This window comes from Lepidochelys kempii, chromosome 2 (genome assembly GCF_965140265.1).
Source record: "Lepidochelys kempii isolate rLepKem1 chromosome 2, rLepKem1.hap2, whole genome shotgun sequence".
In the NCBI taxonomy this organism is placed as follows: domain Eukaryota; kingdom Metazoa; phylum Chordata; order Testudines; family Cheloniidae; genus Lepidochelys; species Lepidochelys kempii.
In genome coordinates, this window is record NC_133257.1 from 184082172 (window position 1) to 184097913 (window position 15742).

The 15742-nt window shown below is 44.1% G+C and overlaps 1 protein-coding gene across 3 annotated transcripts in view; it reads right to left on the minus strand.

Moving 5' to 3' along the window:
• ITGA9 (integrin subunit alpha 9) overlaps positions 1 to 15742 on the minus strand; it is a 294601-nt gene that overhangs the window by 264715 nt on the left and 14144 nt on the right. For all 3 annotated transcript variants that reach the window (XR_012157453.1, XR_012157452.1, XM_073332985.1), the window contains exon 4: positions 8556 to 8679. Coding sequence is in view for 1 of the 3 variants with exons in the window: in XM_073332985.1 (XP_073189086.1) it covers positions 8556 to 8679 (124 nt within the window). In the remaining 2 variants the exon portion in view is untranslated. The remainder of the gene's footprint in view (positions 1 to 8555; positions 8680 to 15742) is intronic.

Here is a 15742-nt window from a genome sequence, read left to right on the forward strand (position 1 = left end):
TGAAATCCTGTACCCACTGAAATCAATGGGAGTTTTACCATTGACTTCAGTGGGGCCAGGATTTCACCCACAGTTGCCACACCAAAGAGTTTACGACAATCTAAAGGCCAAATCCTGCAAACACCTATGGACATAAGTGATTGTATCCACAAATGTAGTCCCATTGGGCGTGTACTCCTTTGCACAAGTGTTTGCAAGATCAGATCCTAACTGCAAATGAGGGACCACAAACGAATGTAAAACAATAGAAAGATGAGGTGCGGAAGGATAAAGGCTTTAGCAATAGGTATGTGGGATCACTCAGGTTTGGCATGCATACCTCTAGATGGTTCCAGAAAGAATCTGGGGCACAGTTCAGCTGTGCCAGTTCAAGCAACTAGACGTTCCAAGTACGATCTAGGTATTGACTCAGGCGACTAGGCCAGCTCACGCCACCATGGCTACATTTCTATTTGTAGTGCACTACTGTGGATATGTCTACTTGAGCCGGAAATCACATCTTCCGGCTCCAGTGTAGACATACCCTCAGTCGTCTGTTGAAGATGTTCTGCTGCATATAAATATGATATATTCATTGCGTCAGAGAGAATGACTCAATTGTTCAATGGTTAGTGTGCTTCCCTGGGTTGTGGGAAACCCAGTCTCATTGCTCAAATGACTATTTACATATAAAGTGGAACATCTTCAAAAGGAAAGCGAGTGACTATAAACCACCCAAGAACATCCCATAGCCCAGTGGTTAAGGCACTCTTACCAGAAGGGAAAGAATCAAGTTCACATCCTTTCTCCACATCAAGCAGAGTGGGGAATTGAACCAGGGTCTCCCACAACCCATGGGAGTGTGCTAACCACTGCGTTAATGTTTATAAAGGAAGTGATGGCACCTCCTCCTCCTTTTTTGTCAATGGCACCTAAGTGCCAGGAAAAAAATTGGCCAAAAACTATTTGGTGAATGTGTGTCAAATTCACAAAAAGTTTCAGATCAGCCAAAACTGCACTTTTCAGCAAATAAACTCTTAGTTTTGTCCGGCTTTAGTTGAAAATCCCTTGAAATCAATGGAGCTGCAGGGCTGATTTTGGCCTGCAATGTACATTTTTAAACGTTCGAAAAAATATACTTCAATATACAGCATTAGGGGAGAAATGAAGAACCTATTATTGTTTGAATGAACTGAAAACAAAATTAATTCTAAAGTTAGCAATGGGTAGAATTTGTTGATTGACATGATTTTGCAACAAGTTGGTCTGCGTCCACTGAGGCTTACATTTTAATGGCACGTACTGTACAGCTTTATGTGATGCACAGTGTTCAGTGTTTCCAACTCACTTATATGGCCAATACGGTCTGTTCCAAGCAGTAAGCCTATATGTCACACAAATAACTGGTTATGCCCTCCTTACATCAGTGGGCACTGGGGAACTCATCTAGTCAAGTAATTTCTGAATTTGTATATAACCACAGCAGGCTGTTATACTTAGGGTGACCAGATAGCAAGTGTGAAAAATTGGGGGGGGGGGGGGGGGTAATAGAAGCCTATATAAGAAAAAGCCCAAAATATTGGGACTGTCCCTATAAAATCGGGACAGCTGGTCACCCTAGTTATACTGCCTGTTGTGAATGAAAGGGAGCATTACAGCAGTTTAATTTGAATGAATACTAAATACATCTCTGACAATATAACATGGGGAAAAAAATAAAGTGGGTTCAAAACCCGACTGATTTGGACAACTCCATAACAGTAGCCTTGCAGTGCGCCGAGCCATGTCCTCTCTTCTACTTACCTCCATAGTTATATCGTACCCCCCACACCATCATTGTGTTATCTTAGCACTTTCACATGTGTAGATCAACTTATCCTCAATATCCTGTGAGATAAGGTGGTATTAGCCACATTTGACAGAAGGGTAACTGAAGCATGGAGACTTTAAGATATGTCTACATTGCAGCTGAGAGCAGGCCTCGCATAGCTCACAGACAGACATGCACTAGCTCCACTGGAGCTAAAATCAGCAGTGTGGACGTGATGGAACAAGTGGCGGAATGGGCTAGCCACCCAAGCTCAGGCAGGCTTGAACGCAAGAGTAGCCCATGCTTCTGCCCGGACCACATCATCCACACTGCTCTTTTTAGTGCTCCAGCTCAAGCAGAGCTAGCACATGTATCTACCCAGGCTGGAAAACGCACTCCCAGCTGTAGCGTAGACCTACCCTATAAGGCTTCTACAGTACGAGTCAGTGGCAGACTCGAGACTAGCACCCAGGTTTCCCAATTTCCAGTCCAATGCCTTTTCCCCTGTCATAAATATAAAGCGAAGGGTAAACCCCTTTAAAATCCCTCCTGGCCAGAGAAAAAAATCCTCTCACCTGTAAAGGGTTAAGAAGCTAAACGTAACCTCGCTGGCACCTGACCAAAATGACCAATGAGGAGACAAGATACTTTCAAAAGCTGGGAGGAGGGAGAGAAACAAAAGGTCTGTGTGTCTGTCTATATTCTGTCTTTGCCGGGGATAGACCAGGAATGGAGTCTTAGAACTTTTAGTAAGTAATCTAGCTAGGTATGTGTTAAATTATGATTTCTTTAAATGGCTGAGAAAAGAATTGTGCTGAATAGAATAACTATTTCTGTCTGTGTATCTTTTTTGTAACTTAAGGTTTTGTCTAGAGGAGTTCTCTATGTTTTGAATCTAATTACCCTGTAAGGTATCTACCATCCTGATTTTACAGGGGGGACTTCTTTATTTCTATTTACTTCTATTTCTATTAAAAGTCTTCTTGTAAGAAAACTGAATGCTTTTTCATTGTTCTCAGATCCAAGGGTTTGGGTCTGTGGTCACCTATGCAAATTGGTGAGGCTTTTTATCCAACATTTCCCAGGAAAGGGGGGGGTGCAAGTGTTGGGAGGATTGTTCATTGTTCTTAAGATCCAAGGGTCTGGGTCTGTAGTCACCTAGGCAAATTGGTGAGGCTTTTTACCAAACCTTGTCCAGAAAGTGGGGTGCAAGGTTTTAGGGAAGTATTTTGGGGGGAAAGACGTGTCCAAACAGCTCTTCCCCAGTAACCAGTATTTGTTTGGTGGTGGTAGCGGCCAATCCAAGGACAAAGGGTGGAATATTTTGTACCTTGGGGAAGTTTTGACCTAAGTTGGTAAAGAGAAGCTTAGGAGGTTTTTCATGCAGGTCCCCACATCTGTACCCTAGCGTTCAGAGTGGGGGAGGAACCTTGACAACCCCAAAGCCATTCTTCTGCAGGTCACCCTTCCCCCATCACATCTCATCTGCAATTGCTGCCTGTCACCACTCATGAAGCACTGTTAGTAAATGCAACTGCCTTGAGATCATTGTAGCTGAAACCCTCGTAGAAGCCTTCATCTCCTCTTGCCTCCACCATTGAAACTGCCTTCTCTATGGTCTCCGCACACCCAAAATCTCAGACTCCAGCTGGTACCGAATGCGGCTGCCTGCCTCCTCACAAATAACGAGAGGCTCAGTCATGATACCCTTATCCTCAGAAAGCTCCAATGCCTCCCCATTTCATCCAGGATCTAGCTCAACATTTCTTTCCTGTATTCACAGATCTTGTGTCTCTGCTTCCCTCTTGCTCCCTCTGCTTATCTAGCATTGGCCTCCCTTATACTCTCTACAAGATCTTGCTACTGCTGGTTCAAGATTTCAAAAGACGTCGACAAATACAATATAATGTCATTTTTAATGTATGACAAAGTTGACATGATGGGGTGCTTTCCCTCACCTCAATGCACGCTTGTCACTACAGCTGAGTGAAAGGTTTCAGACAAATAGTTTATTTGCTTAAAAATGCAATTTTGGGTCAACCTGAAACTACTTGTGACTATGACATGAATTCACTGGATCGTTTTGAACACAAAAAAAAAGTGCATGCTATAGTCACAAAGGGACTTACATGCCATCCACAAAATCAGAGGAGAACACACTGGTGCTCCCCCCCTTATACTCAAATGATTAGGGCACTTGCCTAGGATACAGGAGACCTGGGTTCAAACCCCCACTCGGCCTGATTTAGAGCACAGATTTGATCTCGGGTCTCCCACATTTCAGGTGAATGTCCTAATCAGTGGGCTAGACAGTATTCTGGGCAGAGTTTCTCTCACTCTCTCCTGGTGAAGCTGTTCCACTTTCTATAAATAATTAAATTCTCATTGGGCCAGAGAGCGTGACAATGATCCCACAGCCAGGAGGTTGGGGGATAACTTGGTTCCAACCCCTGCTCCTGTGTCCATCTTCCTAGTCACTTGAAGTAATAACTGCTGGCAGGATCAGACCCTTCAGTTGTAAGCACCTACAGGCCTCTCATTCATCTGTAAAGCACTGTGCACGCTTATAGTGATACAGAATTAATCAATATTTACAGAGCTGGGCTTGCTCAATGCATGAACCATAAGTAGATAAATTCACTAAGGGGGAGATAGTCAAAGGGCACAAAGGAGAGTATTAGGCTGATTTTCAATGGGAGTCAGGTACCTAAGCCCCCTTTGAAAAGTCTCCGTCCCCCTCCTGCCAATCAATACACTTACACGATAAAACAAGAAACAAAAGAAAAGATAAGCCCTGATCTGTTTGCTGCATATCAGAAAGCCAGGAGGAGGATGGAGTCCTCTATCTTTCAAATCACAACTAAAAAGAGAGCTGGATGAGGAACTGACCCCCTTGCCCCAACCAAATAAAACAAAGTATTGCTTAAAAGCATTAACTCCCCCACCACCACCACCAAAAAACCCACACACAATAAAGAGTTTAAAGCAACACGGATATCTGTGACGTGTTCTCAGTCATTTGCACTGGGAGCCAAAAACAACATATTTAATCCCAATCTCTTCTTCCCTGTGTTTCAGCATTTCACCACATTGGGTGGAAATGCTAGTTGTCTTTATGGCATAACCCCCGGTATTGAATTTATACCACAAAGCCAGGAGGATCAGAGTATGGCTCTCGGAAAACTGGTAATAGGCTGGGCCATTCTATGTCCCCGGAGGGGAAATCTCTCTATTCCTCTGGATGGCTTGAGTGGGGGCGAGTACTGTTCCTGTATATTCTTTAACCACCAGAAATTATTGTTTAAGTTTCCCACCTCTCTCCCCCAGTCCCTCTGATCCTTACACCACAGAAGTAGGAAACCAGCTCATCTGTCTGTCCCCACCTCTGTTAAATTGTCTCTTGTAGCAGCAGCAGCCCTTTATCTCTGCCCATTAAGTGAGTCGGGGGACAGGATGGCTGGGTTCCTAATTTCCTTGTAGGCCACATTTGGCAGCCATTAAAAGCAAGGACAATCAAGTCAGAGTATAGCTTGGAAGGCCTTAGCTTTGTGCCCCACAAAGCACTTCAGTTCATACAAATCAGATTAGCTCTGAGCCAGAAAGATTCCACTTAACTAGCAGGCCTTCTGCTGCTCTCATTAGCTCTCAATAGCTTCCAGACTTCTGTCAGCTGTTTCAGGGAGACTGGAGAAGAATAAGACACATCGAGACTACTATCTTGTTTCATGAATGCCCTCCAGTAAGGAAGTTTCCATTTCCTCTTTTGTTTTTAATTACTGAATCTGTATTATATGGCAAATCATTACTAAATACATAGCATAAATTAACTATATGTCTGCTCCATTTACAGCGGTTAGAAGCCTTTCATTATAGCTTATGTGGCAAATACTGCACTGCCTATATAATTGTATCTTATACAGTTCCAATTATAGATAACTGAAGTCCCAGGGCTTGATCTTGCAAATGCATATTATAACTTGGAACGGTGCTTGTGACCATGAGTATTCCTGTTGGCTTCAAGCTCTGCACCTAACAGCAAGTGTTTGTGGGAAGAGGCTCTTATTCTCCAACTACCTTAATTATTACATTGTGCATGTATTATTTCTACCAAACACTTGATTTCTTTCCTTCAATTTGGCTGTGCTGTTCCTAACCGAGATTTTCACTAAAAGAAGGATTTTTTCCTTTACTTTCTGAAGGGCTAAGGGGAAAAAAACTAAGACCACAGGAAGGGAGGGTTCCAGTTAATCCTTTCAGTGACTGATCACAGCAGTACCTTGTGTTTGAAGAATAAGCCAAATTACTTTATAGAAACCTGAAAGTCGCAGAGGTAAACAAGAAGCAAACTCAGTCACCCTCAGTGATACTGTGTGACTTGATGCCTGACAGTGGAACAAACAAATCAATCCCAAATCTCCCATTTTCATTCTAGCATGCAATGAAATTAAGCCAATAGCATAGTGCACCAAAACTGCCAATTTTCCACTGGCTGCTTCATAGATACTGGGCCCACACATTTCTATTTTCTAGCAATTCCTGGCAAATAGCCTGTCAGACTAGCAGCCGTTTCACTCTGAAGCCATGATGCACAGAGAAGCACAAGCAATTGTCTCTTCCAGGAGCTGCCTCTCTCCAATTATTTCAGACTGACAGCTTTTAAAAGAACATCAGGGTGGTGAAAAGGGCTCAGAGGAAACGCTGGAAGTGATTCTGTGTTTGGGGTGGGGGTGGAAAAGGGGGGTAATAAAAGTTAACATTGCAGATTTGCAATGCATTGCTTAAGTATAGTCTTGGCCTGATCCTGCCAACAGGAAGACAAGCAAACAAAAGAGGACAGTATTCAGGATAGGAGGTTTTATGGCTTCCTCACATGTTGTTATAGATCAAGTGAAACAGTGAGTTTAAATATGTAATCAAAACATACAAGTTTCAGATGAATATTTTTGGGACCTTTTACTGATGCTCAGAGCACAAATGTTTGCTGTCCCCAGAATGGCACAGATTTTTTGAGACTGGTTACATGGGTTTCCAGTGCAGCCTATGAGAGCTGAGCACATGGTAGGTTAGACAATTCTCCAGATACACATTGCAATATATAGTTTATCTAAGTTTGCCAGTTTTGTTATGAGCTTTGTCTTCAATGTACTGGGCCTGAACAATCTCTAGGCTTGGAGCAAAACCCAAAGCAGTGAGTTACATATCCATTAGCAATTGAGGAACTGACAGACATCTACTGTGTTAACTCTCCCCCACTTACTAATGTCAGCAGCCAGCCTCTCACCAGCTGCTCCTGACATTGGAAATCAAAGGCAGTGATTGCTCACATCAGACTGCACTCCATCTTGGCCTTCAAACCCATGTGCTTTTTCAGTCCTTGAAGAGGGAGGGAAGATTAGTGTAGACCAGTGGTTCTCACACTTATTTGATCGGGCCTCCCTACTTTGTCTCTGTAGTCATTTACACACATACCCACACACACTACACTTACCACCACCTAGCTCTGAAGGCAGAGCATAGAGCAGCAGGCACTGGTTGGACGCCCAGCTCTGACGGCTGCACCATGCCAGCAGCACAGAAGTAAGGGTGGCAAAGTGATATTTGTCAATATTTTTCACAGCAGACTTCGTGCCCCATTGGCACCCTTCCTTCTGCGCTGCTGCTGCTGCTACCCTGGGACTGACAGCCAGAGCCCCGCTGCCTCCCAGTGAGGGATTGGGCTGGGGCAGGGAGGGAGAGGTTCCCTTTATCCCTACCTCCCAGGCTTGCACGGCCCTTCTGCATGAACCCCAGCTCTTAAAAAAAAAAAAAATGCACGCAGCTCACACCTCCCCTGACACGTTCCTGTGCCTCCATTGGGAGGCCCCACCATGGTCTGAGAACTACGAGCGTAGATGCATAAGACCAACCTGGGAAACCCAAGCAGCTGTTTTCTTGAATGTTTCTCCAAGGGCTAATTGCAAAAGCTTGGAGAGACCCCCATCTTCCCTAATGACATACCTGTGCATTCTGGATTGGTTATTTGCTTTGGGTTCAGGAAAGACTGTCTTTTGGAGTCTTTGAACAATGAAATTGGATATAAATTCAGATACAAAACACACAAGGGAAGACTATTCCTTTTATAAACAAATAGTAAACAATACTCAATACTCAAACAATGAGTAAAGTTGTCTATTATTCAAAACTCTTAAACAAGTCCTCTCACTCTCAATGCCATTCCAGGTCTATGTTGAATGACAGCAATATTTTGAGAGGCACTGAAAAAAACATCATGCACCGCTGGACATTTTCAAAGTAGCAGCAATTGAAAGAGGCAACTTTATTCTAATTTGTTACACTGGTATCCTAAAATCTAGGCTTTAAGCAATATTCTCCCCTCCTATAAATGACAGTGTCAGACTGCAAATATTTCTTAAACATGGGTGTGATCATTTCCTATTAATCTAGAATGCCGAACATGCAGACAAGTAAGAGTGGCTGTACTCATGTCACATGCCTGGTGACATCCAGATAAGGGAGTTGATGGTTTTCTCAAGATACTGTTCCAAAAAGTTTATTATTCTATCAGTTAAGCATGGCCACACACAGTTACTCATGGAAACCAATTATCGTCTTTACCCTCTTTTTTAAATTCAAGATCGTCCTTCTGCCAAATTATGCCTGAGTCAGCAGTACTTTTTTTAATGTATTAATGAAGGTTTATCATAGATACTTTTGGAGACAACAAGAAAATCTACTCTGTCATAATGACAGAGAAATAACACCTTACCTTCATAGCAGGGCAGTAATTTTCGACCATTGGACTGGAGGTTCGGTGGGATGATATTACAGAAACCATGGGGGAGGATGTACTCTGTCTCATAGTAGATGTTTTTCCAGCGATGGGCACAGGCCTAAATGGATCATATCACATGTGTTACTGAAACATGAGGCAGCAGGACGCCCCTTTGTATCAAAAACACCCGCCCCAATCTTTCTCCCTTTCCCCCACCTAACTCTTCCTTAGTTCTCTGAACCCCATCTTTGCTACAAAAAGGATACTCCAATTGCCATGTTCCTCCACTGCTAACACTTGACATTGCCAATGTTGGCACCACAAATTCCAAATTTCAAAGCTCCTCCTAGCCACCCGTGTCATACATATGAGTGTTCTTTGGAGCAGGGGCAGCTCTGACAGCAGATCTCAAGACCCTTATCACTTTTGGTGCCAGGCAATGTGTCAAGTAGATCCCTAGAGCCTCGTGGTGAAGGGAGGTGACACCAGGAGGACCTTTTCTAAGCAAAGTAGACTGGGTAGAATCTAGTGGAAGAAAAGAAAGCTGGGGGGGGGAGGTGTGGGAGAGGAATAAGATGGGAGTAAGTGGGTGAGGAGGTGGAGGGAATGCTAAGACTGGAAGGATCACTAAGAAGGATGACAGGCCCAAAATTAACATTCCATTTTCCCCCTCCACCTTCTCACCCTCCTCCCCTTCCTGGTGAAAAACCCAATCACCCCTCCACAACAAGAGCCAAGACACTCAACCCAGGATGCTGCGCTCCTCACAGTCTCAGAATAAGAGCATACAGACACATGGCTTACACATCCCCAGCTCCCCTTCACTCCCAGAATTACCATTGCCTCACCACCAGACAGGCCACCGATCTCCTCACCCCCAAAGAGCTCATTCGAATCAAAGGAAATGAAATGGGAAACAGCAGAAGCTTTGAATTTGAACTTGTATCTCCAGCTGGTGTAAGTCAGCATAGCTCCAGTGCAGGCAGTGCAGACACAGCCTTGTAGACGGATCACAAGCGTGGCCTGCTCAGTCTCATGGAGCCTCTTTTGTGTCTGTTAGAACCAACGGACGCGCCTCGCTGCACTGTCAGCCTCGCATCCTAGTCACAACCCTTCCAGTCAAGGAGGACAAGACAGCACTTCCTTTGGGAGGCCAGCACTTGCCTGGAGAGATAATGTTGAAGGATGCAAGACACTCTATCCCAATCCCCATCTTATCACCTCAGTGCTGAGCACGTTGCCGCTGAACGCTCCTAGAAACGCATTATAAAACAAGCACAGTCGCATCATCCTGTCCAACTACCAGGGAATGGATAGAGCAAAACTCAATCTGGACCAGAGTCAAGACTAATTCTTACCCCTAGAAAAGCACTAAAAATCACCAAGGCTTTCTTTTCGTTTTAATGGAATGGACCACCACCAACAGTGAGCTCTCCCAAATCATCAGCTTTAAGTGATATTTATTGCTGTTCTAATCTGCAGTACTCAACCAAATGCACGTATTTACTGGATAAGATAGTTAACACAGAGGCATAATGAAGAGCTCAAGGAGCTTTGGAAAGCTTTGTTAGAGAGAGACATGCATTATATGAAGACTGTTTATAATGGCACTCTGACAGCCAGATGTATGTTAGGAGGCTCATAAGGAAGAGCTTATTGAACTTGATTACTTGTTCTTTTAAGCAAACTTGATTGTGATTTTAATCTCCAGGCACTCTTTGGTCAGAGTTTTTTTTTAAAATGCATTATATTTACTTTCAGAGAGATCAGGAAATTGTTTCTCTTCCGAAACATTTGCACTGGGAGTGCAAAAACACACCCATATACATTTGCATAGAGTGTGTCATACTGACACAGCTCTAGGCTGACATTCAAGTTGAGCAATGAAACCAGAGAACAGAATGTCACGGAAAGGAATGGATTTGAAAAACAAAAAAGTTATTCCGCATATAAATTGTGGAGGAAAAAACTGAACGTGTTTTTTAAGCTATAGAAAGATAAATAAAGGGTTGTGATATTATAAATTCCCTTATTTTTTTACCTCCCAAAAGCTGCCAGTGACTCGCATACATTAACCCACTAATCTCTTCCAAAGCAGCACAAGTGATTGAAAATTGGGGAGAGCAGCAGCAGGTCTTGCTCAGGAATGAGCTAAGGTGAAATGCTGAGGGCAGGAAAGAGGGCGGGATAAAGAGAAGTAGCTGCCGCTTAACACGGATATTTAAAACAGACCGAGGGCTGAAAGCTTTGCAAAGCTATGAGCATTTCACATGAATGAATGAAAACAAAAAAGAACAAATAATATTCTGTTCACTGGTATATGTGAGCTGCTACAGCCTTTTCCAGTGCTCCCACCCTATGTTTCTATTTGAGATTTTTAACCTTTCTATAAAATCAGTCTCTGTGGATTCAGCCGTGGCAGAATTTGTCCCATACAACAATTCTGCTCCAGAATCTCAGCTTTCCATTATTTAAACTTGAGTTTATGGGTATGAAGCAAAGTATTAAAACATGAGCTGAGTGTAAGCGATGCAGTGTTGCCTGCCTGAGTCTGCAGAGAGGCTGAAACAATAGCTCTAAGAGGCATGGTCTCCCCATTCATCTCAGACTCCTCGTTTTTGTGGCTGCAGAAGTTGGCATTTTTCCAAGATGCCATGGAATTGGCATTTTTATTAAGGAATCTGCCGTTTTTTATTTGCGATCCCCTGCCATGCCAGGACCTGCCTCTAGCTGCTTCTTGCACTCCTGCTTGCCCCTTCAAAGGGAGTTAATTCAATTACAGTGCACGCTCCCTGTACGGTTCAGTGTAGCTGAGGCCTGGGAAGCCAGAAAAATGAGCCACTGAAGCTGGCTACAAGCTCCCCACTTCACTGGCCCATGGATGGGAAAGGAATTCCAAGCCAGAGAGCCTGAACATCTCAGGAGCTGAGTCCTGCGAGTTGAGATGGGTCAGCTGGAGATCACAGTGAAAAATCCACCCTGGAAAATCACCATGACAAATTTCATATCAATGAGTGTTTTTAGCTATGAGCTAGAGGCTCTGAGAGGGTGAGGGAATAGCAATAGAATGAACACTGTTGTGGAATTCAAGAGTTGAGGTCATACATTTTGGTCTCAAAATTTGTGGGGACCTGGATAATACAAAGGAAAAGTGGTGCAGCAATGAACCACGACAGAAATGCAAAACAAATGGAGCATATGAATGTAACCTTACCTTGTTGTTGTTTATTAAATGCCAGCTTGGTGCTGTAGAAAATACAGCAGGAAATACAAGTCTTGCCTTATGGAGTTTACAAACTAAGACACTGATCCTGCAAACAGTCCTTCATGAAGTCAATAGGGCTCTGTGGAGTTCACTGCAGGAGTGGAGTCCAACAAGGGACTTTTTAAGTGCACAAATAACTGACTGAAATCCCTTCCACCATTTACCACGTGGGCTTTAGCTTCAGTGCAAATATTTTATTTTCCATACTGTAGAATTCAGTATACAGTGAGTTGGCTACTTAAAATGAAAAAATGGCAACACTTTGGAGAAAAACGAGATACATGATCAATGGGGCAGGTATTTGGGAAGAGGTAGATTAAGGGACATGGCTTATCTCCAAGTATTAATGCACTGTCCCTGGTTCCTTTCCCAATGAGAGAAAGAGAATGCATTTTACAGTTTTAGTATGGAAAGAACTGGCAACCCAAGTTGTATTGTCGTAACTCTCAGATTACTGTTAACGTTGACTCATGATGAGATCCAAGGTCAGGAGGATGTATGCTGGACCAGTTTACACTTCAGTCTAGCTACAGTCTTCAGATTATCTTTGTTTAGGGTGACCATACGTCCTTTTTTGGCCAGAACAGTCCCCTTTTTTAAGCTCTGTCCCGACTTTTCTGACAAAAGTGGGCATTTATCCTGTTTGCTTGATCAGTTGGCAAGAACAAACGGGACAAATACCCACTTTTGTCCAAAAAAGCGGGATGCGGAGAAACGTGCGGGGGGAGGGGGGCAGCAGCAGTGCCTGCCCCACGCGTGGGGGGCGGGGGGAGGCAGGGCTCAAGCAAGCAGCAATGCCAGGCCCAACCTTTGGGAAATATGATCACCCTGTCTAGTATGTGCATCGCTGCTCGCACAAGCCCTGCCTGCCCTCCGTGCAGGGAGAGAAGCTAGGGTGCGTGACTCAGGCCAGCTCCAGGGTGGGGAGGGGGCTTCGAGCAGCCCCATGGGGGCCGAAGCGGGGGGAAGGGCTTGGGCCAGCCCCTTACTGTGTCCCGTTTTCCCTTTGGCCAATATGGTCACCATATCTTTGTTATAAAAGGCTTTTCTATTTAGTCTTCATGTCCTAAACAGAGAGTTAGCTTTGGTCCAATAGGACAGTGGCTCTTTGAGGGACTGATACCGCATACACTGAAGTCAATGCCACAGTTTCTGTTGACTTCAATGTGTGGTACAAAATCCTGCCTGTGGGGATTTAGGTCCCGATTTAGCAAGATACTGATGTACTTCCTGCAAACGACTGCACCATCCTCCAATCCTATTGGCTTGCACAGGTGTGGACCATGCTCAGCACCACACAGTGGCATGATACAGAATATTGGTATTAACTTTCCTGTCTTAAAAGTTGATTTGATGTATTTATTTTTAAACATATCTATTTTTGAGGACTCCTTACCTATCTGCTATTACAAAATAGTCTTACGTGGCTCATAGAATATCAGGGTTGGAAGGGACCTCAGGAGGTCATCTAGTCCAACCCCCTGCTTAAAGCAGGACCAATCCCCAACTAAATCATCCCAGCCAGGGCTTTGTCAAGCCTGACCTTAAAAATATCTAAGGAAGGAGATTCCACCACCTCCCTAGGTAACGCATTCCAGTGTTTCACCACCCTCCTAGTGAAAAAGTTTTTCCTAATATCCAACCTAAACCTCCCCCACTGCAACTTGAGATTGTTACTCCTCGTTCTGTCATCAGCTACCACTGATGAACAGTCTAGAGCCATCCTCTTTGGAACCCCCTTTCAGGTAGTTGAAAGCAGCTATCAAATCCCCCCTCATTCTTCTCTTCCGCAGACTTTACTATCCCAGTTCCCTCAGCCTCTCCTCATAAGTCATGCATTCCAGTCCCCTAATCATTTTTGTTGCCCTCCGCTGGACTCTTTCCAATTTTTCCACATCCTTCTTGTAGTGTGGGGCCCAAAACTGGACACAGTACTCCAGAGGAGGCCTCACCAATGTCGAATAGAGGGGAACGATCATGTCCCTCGATCTGCTGGCAATACCCCTACATATAATCCCAAAATGCCATTGAACTTCTTGGCAACAAGGGCACACTGCTGAATCATATCCAGCTTCTCGTCCACTGTAACCCCTAGGTCCTTTTCTGCAGAACTGCTGCAGAGCCATTCGGTCCCTAGTCTGTAGCGGTGCATTGGATTCTTCCATCCTAAGTGCAGGACTCTGCACTTGTCCTTGTTGAACCTCTTCAGATTTCTTTTGACCCAATCCTCTAATTTGTCTAGGGCCCTCTGTATCCTATCCCTACCCTCCAGCGTATCCACCTCTCCTCCCAGTTTACTGTCATCTGCAAACTGCCTGAGGGTGCAGTCCACACCATCCTCCATATCATTTGTGAAGATATTGAACAAAACTGGCCCCGGGACCGACCCTTGGGGCACTCCACTTGATACCGGCTGCCAACTAGACATGGAGCCATTGATCACTACCCATCGAGCCCGACAATCTAGCCAACTTTCTATCCACCTTATAGTCCATTCATCCAGCCCATGCTTTTTTAATTTGCTGGAAAGAATACTGTGGGAGACCGTGTCAAAAGCTTTGCTAAAGTCAAGGAACAACACGCCCACCGCTTTCCCCTCATCCACAAAGCCAGTTATCTCGTCATAGAAGGCAATTAGATTAGTCAGGCATGACTTGCCCTTGGTGAATCCATGCTGACTGTTCCTGATCACTTTCCTCTCCTCTAAGTGCTTCAGAATTGATTCCTTGAGGACCTGCTCCATGATTTTTACAGGGACTGAGGTGAGGCTGACTGGCCTATAGTTCCCAAGATCCTCCTTCTTCCCTTTTTTAAAGATGGGCACTACATAAGCCTTTTTCCAGTCGTCCGGGACTTCCCCCGATCGCCATGAGTTTTCAAAGATAATGGCCAATGGCTCTGCAATCACATCCACCAACTCCTTTAGCACTCTCGGATGCAGCGCATCCGGCCTCATGGACTTGTGCTCGTCCAGCATTTCTAAATAGTCCCGAACCACTTCTTTCTCCACAAAGGGCTGGTCACCTCCTCCCCATGCTGTGCTGCCCAGTGCAGTGGTCTGGGAGCTGACCTTGTTCGTGAAGACAGAGGCAAAAAAAGCATTGAGTACATTAGCTTTTTCCACATCCTCTGTCACTAGGTTGCCTTCCTCATTCAGTAAGGGGTCCACACTTTCCTTGCCTTTCTTCTTGTTGCTAACATACCTGAAGAACCCCTTCTTGTTACTCTTAACATCTCTTGCTAGCTGCAACTCCAGGTGTGATTTGGCCTTCCTGATTTCACTCCTGCATGCCGGAGCAATATTTTTATACTCTTCCCTGGTCATTTGTCCCATCTTCCACTTCTTGTAAGTGGAAGATTGGAGATGGTATCACACAAATGTTAGATGAGACCACTTAGCACCCTGGGGAGCCCATGCAAATATAGGATATACAAAAACATATCCAATTATTCAGTTTAATTTTGGTTATGAGGAAAACTAACCTATCCAGAGTAATCAGTAACATAGCTAACACATTTCATCTCTAGTTTTTTTTTGGCAAAGGCTGGATCTTACAACCTGTACAAATATCCCCCCCGCCCCTCCAACTATGCCCATGATTACAGCAGAATAATCTGTAACAATTTATTCTACCAATTTCAGGTTTTTCTGTTCACAAGCTGCCCACAAACTGATTGTGATTTGCTTAAAGTAACTGGCTGAATAGTGCAAAAAAATTTGGTAAATATTTGTTGACAATTTGTTCCATATACTTAGTATTCCAAATTTGATTGGAAACATAGGTCACATGGTAGGTTACTGTTTTGTGATTGGATTAGTTTAGAAAAAGGTTTCTGTTGGAGGCTCTCAAGTACAATCTTGACATTCATTTTTCACAAATATTCTACAATATTTTCTCAAGTCTTGCTGTTTCAG